Source organism: Hirundo rustica, chromosome 25, assembly GCF_015227805.2.
Source record: "Hirundo rustica isolate bHirRus1 chromosome 25, bHirRus1.pri.v3, whole genome shotgun sequence".
NCBI lineage: Eukaryota > Metazoa > Chordata > Aves > Passeriformes > Hirundinidae > Hirundo > Hirundo rustica.
Genome location: NC_053474.1, coordinates 3,768,147 through 3,785,416, shown reverse-complemented (window position 1 = coordinate 3,785,416; position 17,270 = coordinate 3,768,147). Strand labels below are relative to the sequence as shown.

The window sequence follows — 17,270 nt, the reverse complement described above, 5'->3', positions numbered from 1 at the left end:
GGGGCTTTAATTATCTTTCATTAAAAATAAGACTACTGACATGGTGTAGATTCAACAGAGTCAAGCTCCATTTAGTAGCGCATGCAATTACAGGCACGTTCTCTGACACAAGATCCTGCCTGCTCCGAAGAGCCTCCCATTTTACAAGCCTGAGTTGTGCTCCATCCTTCCATCTGCAGTTTCACTGCAGCCTCTCACATGCACACACACATACACACACCCCCCTCCCCATTTTCTCTTAGATAGGAAGGCAGTGGGACCAGGGATATGAAATTAGCATCGGATTTCTTTAGGAAAACATTTTAGCATTACCCAGGGAAGGCAGATGGGGGAGAAATAGGAACACGAGAGTAGAAAGGGAGCTAAATAAAGAGCAGTAGCGACTCCTGAGGGCAACGCGCAGGCTCGCCATGGTACTCACTCAGGCTGCCCAGCTGTCGAATGACATTTGCCAGGGTGATGTTGGTCACGCATTCCAGCTCGCTCGGAACGCTAGGCAACGTCTGACGGCACAGGTGCCTTGGCTCAATGTTCCTCGTTACTAACGGCATGGTGGACCTGCTTCAGGCACTGTTCTGAAAGATGAAAAACAACCCAAAAAAGAAACAGGAAAGGATTACTCAACCGCAAATTCCAGGCACACCAGAGCCATGGTGTTCGTTTTTCCTGCTCTCAAATGGCTTTACTTATAAGCCTTCTTTCCCCCTCTTCCCCACCCTGAGAAAACTGGCTCATCAGAAATAAAGATCCTCCTGTTCTCTGACTTGCAGTGACAGCAGAGCCCCACCAGCCCAGGTACAGAGGCAGAGAGGGAGAGCTCCACATCCTCGCCCACGTTCCCAGCGCCGCTGGCAACGCCGCAGCCGTTGTTCCCTTCCCACCCGGCCGCTGCCCGGACAGGGCTCCTGCCTCCCGCGCTCACTCAGCGCCTGGCGTGACTCTTACAGAGTTCCTCTTCAGAAACATTTTGAACTTGCAATCGATAGTTGCTTAAACCACGGAGATGAAGACGGGAGACGTTGTTATACAAAAAGAAAAAAAGAAAAAAAAAAAAAAAAATAAAAAAGAGAGAAGGAACAAAACAGCACGCCAAAGCACGCGCGGTGCCTCCCTCCTGGAGCAGCACACGGGGCTCTCCTGGAACAACAGGAAGCGCTTGCAGCTGACCAGGAAACTTTCTGGTGACTGTTCCTTATCCTGCAGGCTGCACTCCTCTTCCCTTGGGAAATCCCCCGGGGATGAGGTTTACACTGGACCATTGTTTTCGTGCTAGAGCAGTTGAAGGTTGAGGGAGCTCTAATCAGGATGCGGGACTGGAGTGTGCTCAGAAACAAGTCAGGATTGATTGTACAACAGGCAGGACAAACTTCCAGTTCTTTAAAAGAACTAATAAAATAAAAAACCTGAAGAAAAACCTAAGTGTCCGGAAGTTATGCTTTAGACAAAAAACGCTTTTACATGCAGGTCAGTGCCTTGAAGTAACAAAAATCTCCTTTGCTAACAGGCCCAAACGCTGAAGCATCAAACAGCTCCCTCCCAGATCATGCAGCTCCAAGAGGGAGAAGGAAACCTGTGTGCCCAGCTCACTACAAGGAGCATCATACATGCCTGAAATCTTTAGGACTAAGTGAAAGCAAATACATCCCAAGTTCTTGATTAATTTAGAAGGGGAAAGAATCACTTTTCTAGGTCAGCTGAGGAACAACCCAAGAGAAGCAGGCAGCTCCCATGTGATAGGCATGCGGATCTGCTCGGGCTGGGTGTAAAAATAAAACAGGAAGCGAACAGCTTGGGGAACATGGCTTCCTGTCACCACCAGCAAAAACCCAAGAACCATAAAAAATCAGCTGTTTGCTCTTGACTTTGAGCCACCCTTTGATAGTCTCTGTGGCAGCTGGCAGCTTATCTTTGAGGTCCAGGAGTCCTTCCTGGATGCTTTTCTATCAGGGTGTTAAGAGGAAGAAGTGGGCATTATCCCTCCTAATTACCTCAGAAGCCAGATTTTGAATTGCTAAATTTGACCCATTAAGGCAGAGGAGTTCAAGAGCCGCAGCACCCGGGTGCTGGGATATCACCCAGACAAGCAGATGTAGGTTGCTACCATTTTGCAACGCCTCTACACGAGGGATTTCACAACATCTCAGGATGCCAGTATGATTTGGGTCGGAAAGAACCTTAAAGCTCATCCTGTTCCAACCTCCTGCCATGAGACCGGGCTGCACAGAAAGGGTCCTCAAAACCAAACACCTCATGGAAGAGGGGAGCCAGATCTGCAGACAAATAAATAAGAGCAAGACCCTCCGAGGATCGAGTCCGTGTTGTTTTTCCCCGTGTCCACTGCAGCCACCGGTAACTGCTGGGATATTTAAAGAACAGGGTGAACTAAGGAAGGGCTCTGACCTTCCCTTCCCAACACCCCGTGTTTTATCGATTCCAGCCCAAGCCCTACAATCTTTTGTCAGCTTTAGTGCCTCATGCCAGACAAACTTTCCCAGCTCCCACCAGACTGCAGTCTGCACCAACAAGCAGCTCTCATAAACAAGGCAGCATTTGCAGGCTGCCTGCATCCAGCTTCTCCCCTGTGCTTCCCCAGGGCTCGGCCAGGGAGCACACACGGTGGGATCTGCAGAGCTGGAGTGGACAGCCTGGCTGGAAACCTTCCAAGGTGGAGGACAGACAGAAGGAAAACAGCAAGAGGAAAAATAAGCCTGCAAGTGGGGGATGAGATGTGAGCGTACTGTATAAGAGGAGATTAAAAAAAACCCCCAAGATGATGGGTAGCATGGTTGGATAAATGCAGGTAACACTGATCTCTGCAAGGATGGGGAAAACAGGGCAGAAAATGGGAGCAGTGCCTCAAATACCAACAAAAAAAGGCTGTGAATACGTTGCCTGTATACAGACACCCCAGAAGTGTTTGCATTTAAAGCATCTTTTGAAAGTAAAAGCAAGGAGTAGTGGTAAGAATTGCTTTTCTTAAAAGAAAAACTAAGGCAGAGCACACATACAGCACAAATTTGCACTGGTGCAAGACAGCAGAGATAAAGGCTAAGAAAAAGACTCCCTTTCTAGCCCAGCTCTTCCTGGCAGCCACCTCCACCCTCCCAGCCACACTCCGCTGCAGAAGGAGAGTTTTGCCCTCGTCATCACAGCAGCACTTCCCAAGGCCATGGGGAGAGCTCTGCTGCCCCTAAACCCAGCCAGGATCCAGCAAACGAAGGGATTAAATTAACCCTGTGGAGCATCAGAGCTGATCAAGGCAGGAAGGGCAGGATGGGCTGTGGACAACCACCCCGCTCTCCCAGCAGCTTTTGGATAAGAGGCATTTTAAAGCAAAAATTCCTCTCTTCTGAGCAGAAGGATGAGGAGCTTCCAGACTTTACGAAGGAAATCTGGGACCTGCAAAAAGAGCAGGTGATGCCCCCATGAGAACACTGTAAGACCTTGCTTCTTCCTGGAGTGTTTGGAGAGTAGGGATAGAGATAACAGCTAATGGGCTCCTGTAAAACCTTCATGCCTCGTGAGTAGGTGGGACAAAGATTAATAGTGTGGATTGGAAAATAAGTGGTGTATTTCAAAAGCAGGAGTCAGGTAGGGCAGAAAACCAGGTGTGGAGAAGAGACAAGGTATGAGAGCAAAGGGGGAAGGGGGAAGAGGAAGCAAAACACGGGAGGCAGCACGAGGCATGAGCTGGGGGCAGGGAGGAGACACAGTAAATGAAAGAAGGGCGAGAGCTAAAGAAGCTTTCTGGGAGGTTTGTGCTGTTATTCTTTAAGAGTCATTAAGGAGGCCACTGACAGCGCAGTGCCATCCAGGACCCCTTCCCCTCCCGTGCTCAGGGCATGACAGCACAGCAGAATCCCACCTGGCTGGCCAGCCTGGTCATCAGGCATTAGTCACTGTCACACAGTGACCGCAGACCATATATTATAACTAAATCCTACCGTTCAGAAGCAACTTAAATGAATTGCAAGGCCGAAAATCTTTATCTTTGGGGCGAAGATAAACGTTTCCATTTGCTTATGAATGCTGGAGATTAGATTTGTTTCAGGAGTGTAGACTTTAGGGGTGCAAACACTGTTTTTAAAGAAGCTGCAAGAATGAGATGGGCACAGAGGAGGTGCCCTGATCCCAGTGTAACAGGAGAGGAGATCAAGTATGTTAGAAGTAAAAGGAAACCGCCTCTAGAAACAGAAAACTCTGCAACAGATTTCTAATGAATATGGAAAACAAAGAAAAGTGTCAAATTGAAACAGTGCAAGGAAAGAAGTTCAGTGATCTCTGCTGGCTGGAAGAGCCGAAAAGAAAAGCCACAAACCCTGCTGCATCAATCCACGTTCAAAAGACTCATCCTCCCAACCACCGTGCTTCACACCTTCTTAAAAACAAAGAAACAAATGATCTCCCTCTCCCACTTGAACCAGAGCCTTCCCACCTGCTCCCAAGCACTTCCTCTGAAGCCTCCAAGTCATGACTTGAATCACAGAAGGCTCCAAGAGCCTCGATGATGTTGTGACGGCAGTGACTAAAAGCCAAACCATGTGAAAAGCCCAGCTTTGCCCCGCAGCTCCTTTTCCCCTTGCTGCCCCACCTACAGCTGGGCATTGCCAGGATGCCTCATAATTTCCCCTCTCCCAAAATGCTTACACAGGCACTGCCGAGCCCTGGCCTGCTCCAGCCCAGAAAAAAAGTTTGCCGAGCATGAAAAAGCCCTGGAAGCTGAACTCACTGCTCCTACATTCCTACTGATCTTCCAGCCTCAACTGGCACCTTGTTTCCAGGATTCACCGGGTTTTTGCTCCCCGTCATCCTTCCTGACCACTCCTGTCCTCTCCTCTCACTGCACACATCGTGGTCTTGGATGCCTCATGTTCTTCCAAGAGAGCAGGATCCATGGGTAGAGCTTCTTCCCATGGCTGCTGATCTGACACCCTGCTCCCGCCACAATAAGCTCTCACCTTGAACGTCCTGCTCACCAGCTTTTAAGAGGATTCTGACTTTGGCAATTAGTTCTGCAAATACTCTTGGGCACTGGGGAACAAGCGTGGCCCAACACAGGCTCGAAAAGGGGGAGAAAATGTGGGACTTGCAATTCTTGCTTTTTGGAATCCAGCACTTTAAGCAAAGCCGAGGTAAATCCAAGATAAGCGTGCCGCTCCAAGATTTCTTATCAGCAAGCCATCGACCGCTCTCCCCATGAGCTCTGCTGCAGCAGATCACTCAGGAATCCCAGTTCTGGATTAGAATCAAGTACAATTGGTTTGCTTCAAACAAGGACTGCCAGTCCATAAACCCCTCGCACAAAGCTGCGTCTTATTGACTATTTTTAATAAATAGGGCTGGCACAGTAAAATTGAACAATTGTTAGGAACAATAAAGGAGACAGACTTTGATTACAACCATTGAGAAGCAATACAGGGGCGTTTTAGGATTGAGTGTTTGCTTTCCAAGGCGAGTTCTGTCAACTGAAAACAGCAACGTGGAGCAAATACTCCTTAACAAGTGGTTTGGAGCGGACCAGAAAACAGCCTTGCACAGCAAGAGAGGAACCAGACCTGGTTTTTGGTTTTTTTTTTTTTTTGTAGAGCAGGCAGATAGCACAGTCACTGTGGTGGTGCAGAGAAGGCAGGCAGGACTCCAAGGCGAGCCCTGCGGATGCAACGCACACAAAGAGCTGTAAATAACAGGTGAGTTGGAGGGAGAGATCTGGCAAGGTTCTCCTCACTGGTATTTGACCAGTTAGCATAGCGTTACTGGGAGTCACCTGGGTAATTCCCCGCTCAATGTGACACACAACCTCTTAGATCAGGGACCATCTGCAAATAAATCTGGACCCCAGCAGTGAGATCATCTGTCATAGTGTCTGGTGTAGCACAAAGCACCTAAGGAGGGCAGAGCGCTTTTTTTGGGGAAGGGAAGGGAATTTAGGCTTGATTTCCAAGTGAGTCAGGGTGACCAACCACCTTGCCCTCGGCAGGGCTTACAAAATCCTCTGCCTGGACACAAACAGGCAGCACAGCCAAGGAGACCGAGCCCTCAGCGAAGCGCTTTGGAGAGCCGCCTCTAGGAGTGCCCATCGGGGGACCAGACACACCAGCAGGCTCGGGAATGAGGGGGAAAGGAGATAATCAGATCTGAAATTCCCATCAGTATGAAATAAGACTTAACTCAGTAGCTTGCCAACGCAGACCGACTGTTCTTTCTAATGTCTGTGACAACTCTGCTTCAAATTTCAAGCTTCTCTCAGCAGTAACTACTCCCCCATGTAGCTGTAATGGCCAGAAAGAGACTGGCTTTTATGTAACCCCAAAAGACTTGCAGAAAGGGAAGCAGCAGCCACACACACACACACACACAGAGGGAGAACTGAGGGGGAAAAAAAAAAATCAGCAGAAAGCTCTGCTGAGTGCTCAGGGCTATATCCAAGCTCACAATGCAGCCACAGAGAAGTGGGATGCGGCAATCAGAAATGCTCCAGTTCCACGCTCGGAGAGAGACCCAGCAATCAGTGCTGCATCCGAGCAATAGGGAGCGAAATTATAGAGCAAACTGCCATGTGATGCCACAAACTACTCCATCCCGCCAGCTGTAACAAGTATTCATTCCCAAAAACGCATCACAGGCTCATCTGTCATTACCAGCCCAGCCTGCCAGCAGCTGAGCAGGAGTCAGCAGTGAAGGGCAGCTGCAGGGCTGCTTCCTTTCACAGTGGTCTATTCTCCCAAAAAGCCACGGGGGAGACGGACGGGTAAAACCCGCCCCGGGCACAGCGGAAAACATTGCCCACCATCTCTCAGCAGCCGGTGGGATGGGAAGCACACGCTGCGTTTTCACCCACCGTCACGTAAAAAGCTCTCCTAAAGAAGGATCTACTCAAAATCCAGGACCTTTGGGAGAACACACTTAGAACACCAAAAATCCACATCCACAAGCCCTCTGTGTGTTAATAACATACTCCAGTCGCCGAGTGGAGAACTTTGCAGGCTCGATCTGCCGGCGTTGCGAAAGAGGATGTTTGGGCAATAATGTGGGGCAAGAGCAGCGCTGCCCTTTTCCACAGAGATGTTCCAGCACCGGGAACGTCAGCCCTGATCCCGCAGCACGACGAGGACTGTACAGCGTGGAGTCCTTGAGACAACAAACATCCAGCTCGCTCCAATCCCAGAGTAAAAATACACCTTTTTTTTTTCCTCCCCTGCCTTTTTCTTCCCCCCCCACCCCCCCTCCAGTCTGCTGGCTCTGAAAAATGCAAAAGAGGCTCAGAAAGCCATTTTCTGCAGGTTTTTTTGTCTGGCTCATGCATTATCATCATCATTTACTGCCCTCAAGGGGATTGCACAGGTGTGACTGAAAATTTGGCTCTTCCTTTTAAACTTTTTGTTATCAGCTTTGCTGAAGATGATCTTGCTGGAATAAATACCAGGCTGCTCTCCTGGAGAGGGACTCGCTCAGAGCTGTTGTCAGAAATCTGTCTGGGGGTGGAAGGATGGGGGTGTCACTAATGGGGAACATACAGATCCTCCTGGCTTCTGCTGGAGTGCTGATAGAGCCAGCAGTTTGACCTAGACTTTTATTTTTTTTTAATTCCTACAAAACAAACCATTGCACTAATTAATGTTTCCATTCATTTAGCTGAAAAACAAGTTAAACAAAGAGGGTCACCTGGTGCTCCTATCAATACCTGACTAGGATACAGGCAGAACAAATGCATTTAAATAAAACTCTAGAAGAGACGTGACAAGAGAAAGGCAGTTTAGCTCAATTAAAGAGAGCTGTCACAGGGATTTGATTCTCAGAATACAGAACTATTGATTAAACAGGAATTAAAGCTCCAGAACAGAAAGGTTTCAAGGTCTTTGCTGTGAGGGTATACATCAGGAGAGAGAGGCAGGACTCCGTCAGCACCACAAGAGCTCTGGCTTTGTTGCTTCCTAGGAAACAGGAGCAGCAAAGGGAGCAGAATGCTCTCTACTAAACCTCTGAAGAATTTGGGCAAGGATACAAGGTCAGTGACAACACAGAGTGGCATCACGAGCATGAAGCAACAGGTAGCTCTGGTGTACTTGGGTACTGAACACCCACAATAGGTTCTAAACCATTTCAGGAGTATGTAGGGAGAGGCCTGGGCAGGGCTCAGTCCTAGAATGGTTTGGGTTGGAAAGGGCCTTAAAAACCATCTCGTGCCACCCCTGCCATGGCAGGGACACCTTCCACTGTCCCAGGCTGCTCCAAGCCCTGTCCAAACTGTCCTTGGACACTCCCAGGGATGAAGCAGGCACAGCTTCTCTGGGCACCCTGTGCCAGGGCATCGCCACCCTCACAGGGAAGGATTCCTTCCCAATTTCCCACCTAACCCCACCCTCGGTGGGATGCCATTCCCCCTTGTCCAAAGTCCCCCTTCAGCCCTCTTGGAACCCCTTTAGGCACTGGAATGAGCTTTAAGGTCTCCCTGGAGCCTTCTCCAGGCTGGACATTCCCAGCTCTCCCAGCCTGTCCCCAGAGCAGAGGGGCTCCAGTCTCAGAACATCTCTGGACTCGCTCACACAGGCCCACGTCCCTCCTGTGCTGAGCACCCCGGAGCAGGAGGCAGCGCTGCAGGTCACCAGGGCGCGACAGCGGGGCAGAATTTTCCGAGCCTCAGTCTGTAACCGCGCCGAATTCACTTCAAAGCATCTTGTCTAGAAGAGACACAATGTAGGTGGGAAGGCAAGCAGCGCTCCTGCCCAGAGCTCCCCGTGGAGGTCCTGCAGGAGCCTCTGGCTGCGGGAATTGCAGAAATCCAGCCCCGCTGCCGGAACGGAGCTGCCTCCCTCCATCCCGGCCTGAATTCCCGCTAATGAGCACAGCGGCTTTGCTTCCTCTGCTTCCCACCAGCCTCCCCAGGCAGAGGAAAGGCTTGTGCCTGTCGCACTAACAAAGCCCAGCTCACAATACAGCAGCACATTCTCATTCCCGGGCAGCGCTCGGTAATTAATATGGAAAGAGAGGGTGTGCTTTTTTTCCCCCCTAAATGACTTATTCGTTAAGTTCGAGCATATTTTAACCTTCCTTTTCAGCAGATAAACTCTGTCTCATTTGCAGCTAAGCTCAGCCTTCCCTTCTTTGCCACACACTAAACTATTTTGATTAATGAAAGAGTAGGAACAAACCAGTTCCAAGTGTTTTCTATAGAGCTCAACTGCTCTTTCAGTTTCAACTCACGCCTAGATAATTATATCACAGCTCTGAGTGCCCCCACCCTTCTGCTGCACTTGGGGAATACTGGAAAGATAAGTCTTTTCTTAATTATTAAATGTAAATAGCTCATTAAATATAATCCAATTACTTTAATTGTAAGAAAAAGGAAGTAATTACAATATGTACATGTATTCTTGCCTGAACAGTTTTAATATCTTAAATGAATCTTTGCAGCATTAATATTTTAAGTCAACCTTTGACATGAGGGGAGAGGGGAAAAAAAAAAAAAAAAAGACATTGACTTCCTGATATTTTCCAGAAGTGTTCTATCTGCTGGGATTTTGGTCACAAAAAACCAAGAGAACAGCCTTGAGCATCTAAATCGAAATGGTTCATAAACAGCATCTTAATAACATCAAAATAATACACAGGCTTTCCACTGTGGAGGGAAAAAATAAATGTATAAACACGATGCCACACAAAGAGGCAGAATGTGCTTCTGGGATCTCATCAGCCCAGCAAGATGGGCACTTCTGTGAACTCAGGGAACCAGCAGGATCCCATCACACCACTACCAAAAGCCATCACATATCTGGGATTTTTTTCCCCCACACCTATGGTTTGTGCTGTTCAAGGGTGGGGAGAGGAACCAGGGCTGGGGGAGAAAGGGCCTGCTCCACATCTGGGATTACGCAGCTCTTCCATGGGTTGATCCCACAGAAATGCTGAATGCAGCGTTTGTGTGTGCACAAGCCATCTGTGCAATGCACAGGCACGGCCCAGGATCCCGGGCTGCCATTTGGGATTTGCAGGCAGAGCTGCAGGAAGCTGCGAGGAGCAATCCTCTGGTTTTGCTCAACAGCATGACAATCCCTGGACTCACTTTCTCCATCCCTGCAGCCAGTGGGACCGAACAACCTTCCAGCAGACTCCAGCAAGGCCCCACTGTTTCAATCAGCCCCCCTGGTCTGACAGAGCAGGGTCAGGTTTCAGCTTGGCTGTGGTGACAGATGCCTGTGAAATCTCCTTGGGACAGGCAGAAAAATACTCAGTTTAAACTGTAGTTGTTTCCATTTTGCATGTTCTGAGCCCAGCAGTGATCTCACCTTATGTAATCTCCAGTGCAAACTCCAGGCTCTGGACCATCCAAAACTATTCAAGGGTGTTTGAAACCATAAAATCCCAGAATGGTTTGGCTGGAAAGGGCCTTAAAAAGCATCTCATGCCACCCCTTGCCCTGGGCAGGGACGCCTTCCACTGTCCCAGGTTGCTCCAAGCCCTGTCCAGTCCGGCCTTGGACACTTTCACAGCTTCTCTGGGCAGCCTGTGCCAGGGAATCACCACCTTCACAGGGAAGGACTTCTTCCCAAAAATCTAACCTGAACCTTTCAGTTTGAAGCCATTCCCCCTTGTACCATCCTCCAGGCCCTTGCCCAAAGTCCCTCCCCAGCTCTCCTGGAGCCCCTTTAGGCTTTGGAAGGGGCTCTAAGGTCACCCTGGGAGCCTTTTCTTCTCCAAGTGAGCACCCCCAGCTCTCCCAGCCTGGCTCCGGAGCAGAGGGGCTCCAGCCCAGAACATCTCCATGGGCTCCTCTGGACTTGCTCCAGCAGCTCCATCCTTGTGTTGGGGGCCCAGAGCTGGATGCAGTGCACCACATACCAGAGTACAGAGGGAATCATCACTTTACTGGACCGATCATTTTGGGAAAAGAGAGATTAGACCGCATTAGGGATGTTAAGGATGCAGGCCTTTATAGCCATGCTTACCACAAGGTCTATAATAAGCTGCTTTATGGAAACCTCTCATGTGAAGCCAGCCCCTAGATGTAACCTCCTTGATACAATATTGAATTCTCAATAGCAACCAAAAGGCTATTTTGTATAAGTTAATTACAGCCGTTTTTAATTTAGCTTGCAGAAGGGAAGCGGCCAGTGATTTCATGCTGCCCTAGACAGAAGGTAAAGGTTTTCCACAAGCTGTGTTTATAGCTCTATGCTTTCCTCCAGCAAAGCACCGGCTCCACAGCTGCTGGTATTGAAAGAACAGGATCTGGGTGTGTGCACGGTTCTCTCTCGCCTGGTTGGTTTTTTTTTTGCAGCTGCAAGGCCAAACCCATCCGAGTGCGTGTGTGCTTTTTCTTACGGTGACAAAGGCAGGGTGCCTGAAAGGGAACTCGCTTCCGCTCTGGCAAGCACTCAACCAACTATTTGCTGGGCTAAGGGGTGGTCGGGGAACTTTCACCCATCCATTCAGCCAAGGCCGCTATTCCCCCTCCCTCCCAATTAAATCCCATTTTTTGCACTCCATGCATGAACTGCAGCCACACCAATACATCAGATATTGTGGCTGATAGCCTCCTCTGAATGCCACTTAAAGCCCCCCAGTGCAGAGCGCTCTGAAAGCAAAGCATCGTTCATTCTTTGAGCAACAGAAAGAGACTTTTGCTACAGAGAGACCTGAAGTAAGACTCTAAGTAGTAGGAAAAGGGCATCCAAGAGAAAGAGGAAATGAGAAATTAAAACCACATTCAATCTTATTAGTGGTAATACAATAGGTCAACAAGAGTACTTTGCACAACTCCACAGCATGGGAACAATTTATGCAGAACTCGGAGCAGTGACACCAGCGAGTTTCACATTTACCAAACCCAGCAAATTTTGTCAGCACTATTTTAAAGTGCCCAGCTGAGAGGGGAGAGGGCTGAAGGGGGATGGTGCCTCCATGCCTTGCAGGAGAGTACACTTAGGAGAGGAGAACGTGAGGAATACTCCCGCTCCTCTTTTTCCATCTGAAACATTTTCTCTCTCAAGGGACTTCCAGCATCTTATGAGCACAGCCTCTTTGAAGTGCTGCAAAGTGGCATTGCTCATCATTTCAGTAATGATAGTAAATAAGCTCAGTATTTTGTTGATCCTTTTCCTTTTGCTTTACAAACAAAAGGTCAGAGTCATTAGCCCAGTTTGATGAGCGGGGAGAAATGGAGGCTTGGAAGGGGCAGGGCACTCTAGAACATCACTGGGAACATCAGTGAATGACGACAAGTCACAGGACTTTGGAACAGCCACGCTGGATCACCCAGCCTCCAGACACCCCGTGTACTCTCTCCACCATGGCCAGGTAACAGGTGCAGCAGGAGAAGAGCACAGGAACAAGGCAAGCACAGAGTAAGAGCTTTTCCCTGCTTTCTTCCCCTGCTCCCTGCTTTTCCATGCTGCAGCACCCCATGGCACCTTAAGACCATGTGGAAACAAGCAGTATCATTTAACTGTCCTTCATGGATTTCACTTCCATAAACTGATCTGATCAGCTCCTTCACTCATCTTGAACAGTGTATCCATGAGATCCTGGGGCAGCAAATCCCGTATTTATCACATCAGGTGGAAAGACACTTCCTTTTATGCCCTTCACTTCACAATTAGGGGATTTTCATCTCAAATCTATTTGTGGCCTTGCTTTACAAAGGAGTTGTCCAAATAAATTCATCACCATCCATATAAAACAAGCCCCTTCCCATTAGAGGGTTCACAGGCTGCATCTTTGAGGTCAGGCTGGACAGGCCTTGGAGAAACCAAGCTTCTAAGGAAGCTGTCCCTGCCCATGGCACAGGAGATGAGCTTTAAGGTCCCTTCCAACCCAAATTGTTCTGGGTTCTATAATCAAATACGAGAGTATCTCAGCTCTTACAAAGCCCTCTCAGTACAAACCAAACTAATACTTCGTGGTTTAGGTTCGATTTCCAGCAGCAGTGAGAACAAACCATATTTAGTGGCCAGCTCTGTGTCTGACCCATTCTGGACTGTGCACTGCTCCTAACAGTAACGCAGGAGAACCCAAACCTCACAGACAAGTCACCAGTGACCTGGGAACAGCTCACCTGAAGCAGTGACACAGCAACAGCCTCCCAGGCAGAACTTCCAGCCCTCAAGAGCCAATGCCAACTGCTGCTGCCTCACAGGCATCTCCTGCCTTCCTCTCTCAGCACCAGCAGCCCTTAAAGCGCCACTTCTCCCCAAAAAGAGTCTGGGATACTGCAGTGGAAGGGGAGCTGACAGAGGGCACTGAAGGAACAGAGCAGGTCACCACTGACCCATTTGTGAGAGATCCATCAGAGCTCCCTGGTGCTTTAAATTCCTCCATCAAAGCCCCTGGCAGATGCATACTTTAGATATCTGAGCTCCACCACTTCTCCAGCAGCAACCTAACACCAGAGAGCTTTCCTGCAATTTCAGGAATTAGGGGAGGATCTAGATGAACTATTTCTCAGGCCCATTACTGTGGGGATGGAGCTGGGATGGAGAATGTGATTAACAGCTCACGCTGCTTGCTCGAGAAAATAACGTGGAAGTTCACATTTAAGTTCTTCTGGGAAGGGACCTCCCCTCCTACTGCCTCCCAGGCAGGGAAAAAAATATCCTGCAAACCTTCAGATGGAAAAAGAAATGTCATATAAATGGGAATTAGGCCTCAATCTGATCACCTTCTACCAAGCACTCCCTTCCCAGGGAAGCCTGATCTGCTTCCCATCCTCAAAAGAGAGCCAACACATCTTTTTATTACACGGAGTTGCAAAAAATACAAAAGGAAGTAAATGTCACCAGGGTGGTTCTGTTCTGAGCAGTCATTTGCTTATTACCCAGAAGCCATTGCCACACGCCTTTTTTAATCCTGTGTTTATAAATACCTAAAGTATTTAAATAAATGTTAATCTGCGGTAACTAAGGCCCTGATCTCACAAATATTTATCCTTGCACAGTGAGAATAAACACTCAAATACACAAATTTCTTACTAGAGATCCCATTTCAGCCAGAGTGTTGTCGAAAACAGTAAAACACCAGAAGACAGGCTGGGAAAATAGCTGCATTTTGCCTTCCTGGGTTTTCACAGCGTGTCACTTTTGGGTTGTTTCCTGTGCATTTGTTGTAGAAGCTGTACAAAGGAGCGAGGGCAGAGCTGAGCCACTGGACAGGGCCCGTTGTGGCTGTTGGAACCCTCAGAAGGAGCTTTTGGCAGTGTTTTTTCCTGGTGTCCCATTCTGCATGAGGACAGCAGGAACTTTATCCACAGCACATGCAAACACAATCGCTATTCAATCCCTTTCCTGGTTTTTGACTGACTCATGAGCAACATATTTTTACTCAGCTGAATGACCAAGGGCTCAGTATTATCATCACACTAAGCAGAGGCAATCCCAAAACCTTGCATTTAACGTTATTAAACATTTTGAGTCCAGAAAACCCACAGAGAGAAACTATCCAGAAGGATTAAAGCCAAGTCTTAACATTGGCTGAAATCTTCTTTACTACAATCTGTCAAAGAAAACTTGAATTTTTGAAAAACGTTAATCCTACCAACCTTTGTTCTTCTATCACCACAAAAAATATATATATAAAAAAAATAAACCCAGGAGAGGGATTTCTTGCTGTAACTTAATGCACATGAGGCAATCACTGAAGTTTTAAGCCCTCCACCCACACACCGTGATTATCTAACCTTGGTGAATGAAATCAACTTTTCCTAGACCAGCCCTGAAGAATGAGATATATTCAAAGCACGCTGAGAAACTGGGTTGGGACTGATCAGAACGGTTGTATTCCCTGTCATGAATCACTGTCTGCAAATACCTTCTGAGTTGTAACTCACAAAAATACACCATTTCTGTGTGGTGTGTCACATGAGTCATAGAGGAAACCAGTTTTATACTGGCATGAGCCATCAGGAGGGTTTTATTTCTTTAAATTAACATAATGGAATTTGGGACATTTACTTTTTGATCTCATTACCAGACAAGACAAAAAAAAAAAAAATTATCACAGATCTTTTTAGAACCAGGGGAAAAATATATAGAAAAATTTTATCCTCTTACAATGCACGCTTAGAAAGCACAGCAAGGCTTCACCTCATGTCAGGTGGGCTACAAGGGAGCTGCTATACCCACTCCTCCAGGCTTTAAATCGTGTAGAAATCGAGGCTTTGGAAGGTAAATCCCAGCAAGTCTGATCCCACCATCGCCAACACGCCCAGGGATAACAGTGACAACTGCAGCTTGAGCCGAGATCAGTGTCAGGCGGCTCTTGCGAGCTCAGGTCACGCTCTGTCACTCAAACTTCATCTTTTGAAGCACATTCCTTAAAAAGAAATAAAACCCCCGAAGAGCCCAGAACTTTGTGCCTGGTGTGCTCTGCCCCACTGCTGGGGTAACGCTCCCGCCTGGCTCTGGACACGAGGAGGATTCCAAGTCACTCTCCTGACTTTGCTGGCTGCGCTCTCGTGGGGAGTTTTGGTTTGTTTTTAACTCAGTTTGGGATTAAACTACGAGCCGGTTTCTATGGCAAAACCCACTCAAGGTCAGGAAGGGACAAATCAGAACGAAAAGTGTCGCAACGCAGCGTTTTGAATTCCTGCAGTGTTTAGCAGCAACTGATTCTGCAGATGGTGAAAATGAGTGGAAAACATAACTACTGCCCTTCCTCATGTGACCGAGGGCACAAGACTCGGTACTTCCCATAAAGTGGGACTTCCCAGGTCTGTGGAAGGTGTCCCTGCCCATGGCAGGGGTGGAATGAGAGTCTTTAAGGTCCCTTCCAATCCAAACCATTCCCTTGGTTCTATAAAAGCAACATTTTTTGCATCAGTTTTGTCTCAGGGAAGCACATCTGTACCCCTGAATTTGCTCCCAACATATTTGAATTTCAACTTCTCCCTCTCAGGAGTCTTCAGGAAGGACTCAAAAGTGTGAGGGTTATAGAGGGCTCCATCAATTATGACTCTGTCTGCAGCTGATGTATTTAACAGAAGGTTTTTTTATCATTATTAATAGAATTTCACATCCACCAGCATCTGCAGTGCTGAAAGATTTAAGACGTTCCGTGTTGCCTAGTGCTGAACTCCCAGCATCAGCACATCCCTCAGCCCCACCAGTGCTCTGACCTATGGAGAGGTGCCCAATTCTGTTGCTGCTTCTAAAGAAAGCAAAACAGCAAGGCCAAATGTGAAACTCTGACAGGGAAATAAAAAATCCTACCATAGGAAGGTCCTTGAAGTCAGGGGACAGCTAACAACACTCACCTTTCTCCAGACTACGTGTATCCCAAAGTAACCCCAACACTAACCTAAACGCTGGTGAAGTACAACCACAAGGACATTCCCATATAACTTATTTCTTCTCTAGAAGAAAAACGGTCTGAGGCCACCAGGAGGTCAGCACACTAAACCGAACTATCCAACCATATCCCAAACCTTTCTTTCCAGGGGAAAAAAAAAAACAAAAAAACCCCCCAAACATTCCTCTAAGCACACTCCAGCACCCACAGGGGGTCGCATCAAGTGTTTCTGGATGTTATGTGCTGTGCATGGTTCATAGACAAGGGGGTGACACACACACTTAAAAGTGCTCCCAGACAGATCGAGGGGCGCACCCAGGAGTGGGGCTGGAACAGAGAGGCTTCCTGCACTGAGGGCACCCAGCTCCGTCCCAGACAGACTCCGGACACGTTTTCACAAGTCGCAATGTCAAACTCAGGCAGCAGATGTCTGGAAAGGGAAGGTCCCCCTCTGCTCCCCCAGCAGAGTCCCATTGCTCCCCCTCAAAGGGACCCTGCAGCACGCCCTTGTTTCCCCCAGCGTTCCCCGCTATGCCAGACCTCCGGGACAAGCCCAGGACAGCAGACACCGGCCAGGCCTCGGGAGAGCCCCGCAGGCGACATTTCCTTCACCCTGCACGGGGCTCGGAGCGCCGCCGGGCAGCCCGCCCCTACACCCCCATTCCCCACAGGCCAGCCCGGCCCGGGTACACACCCCGCACCAAACCGCGGCCTCCGGGAGGGGCTGGGGAAGTGTCAAGCCGGGGATGGAACCCCAGACTGGGATAAACCCCCCCAAAACCCCCGCCCAGGACCACAGCACCAGCGGCTCACTATGTGGCAGGAAACACCGCCCGCCTCCACCAGCAAACTCACTATTTGGCAAGGGCCTTGCGGCCCACTCCAGCACCTCTGCCTCTTTCCCCCGGGAAGAGACAGCCCGGGGGGGCTGCGGAGGCCCGCTCGCCCCTCTCGCACTCACCCTGTCCGCGGCTGTCCCCTCCGCGCCCCCG

General features: G+C 48.8%; 1 protein-coding gene across 1 annotated transcript in view; it reads right to left on the bottom strand.

Moving 5' to 3' along the window:
* Positions 1–17,270, bottom strand: part of WASF2 (WASP family member 2) — a 30,469-nt gene extending 13,199 nt beyond the window's left edge. Inside the window, 2 exon segments of the mRNA XM_040086343.2 lie at positions 422–570; positions 17,240–17,270. Of these exon segments, the coding sequence (XP_039942277.2) occupies positions 422–551 (130 nt within the window). The 5' untranslated portion in view covers positions 552–570; positions 17,240–17,270.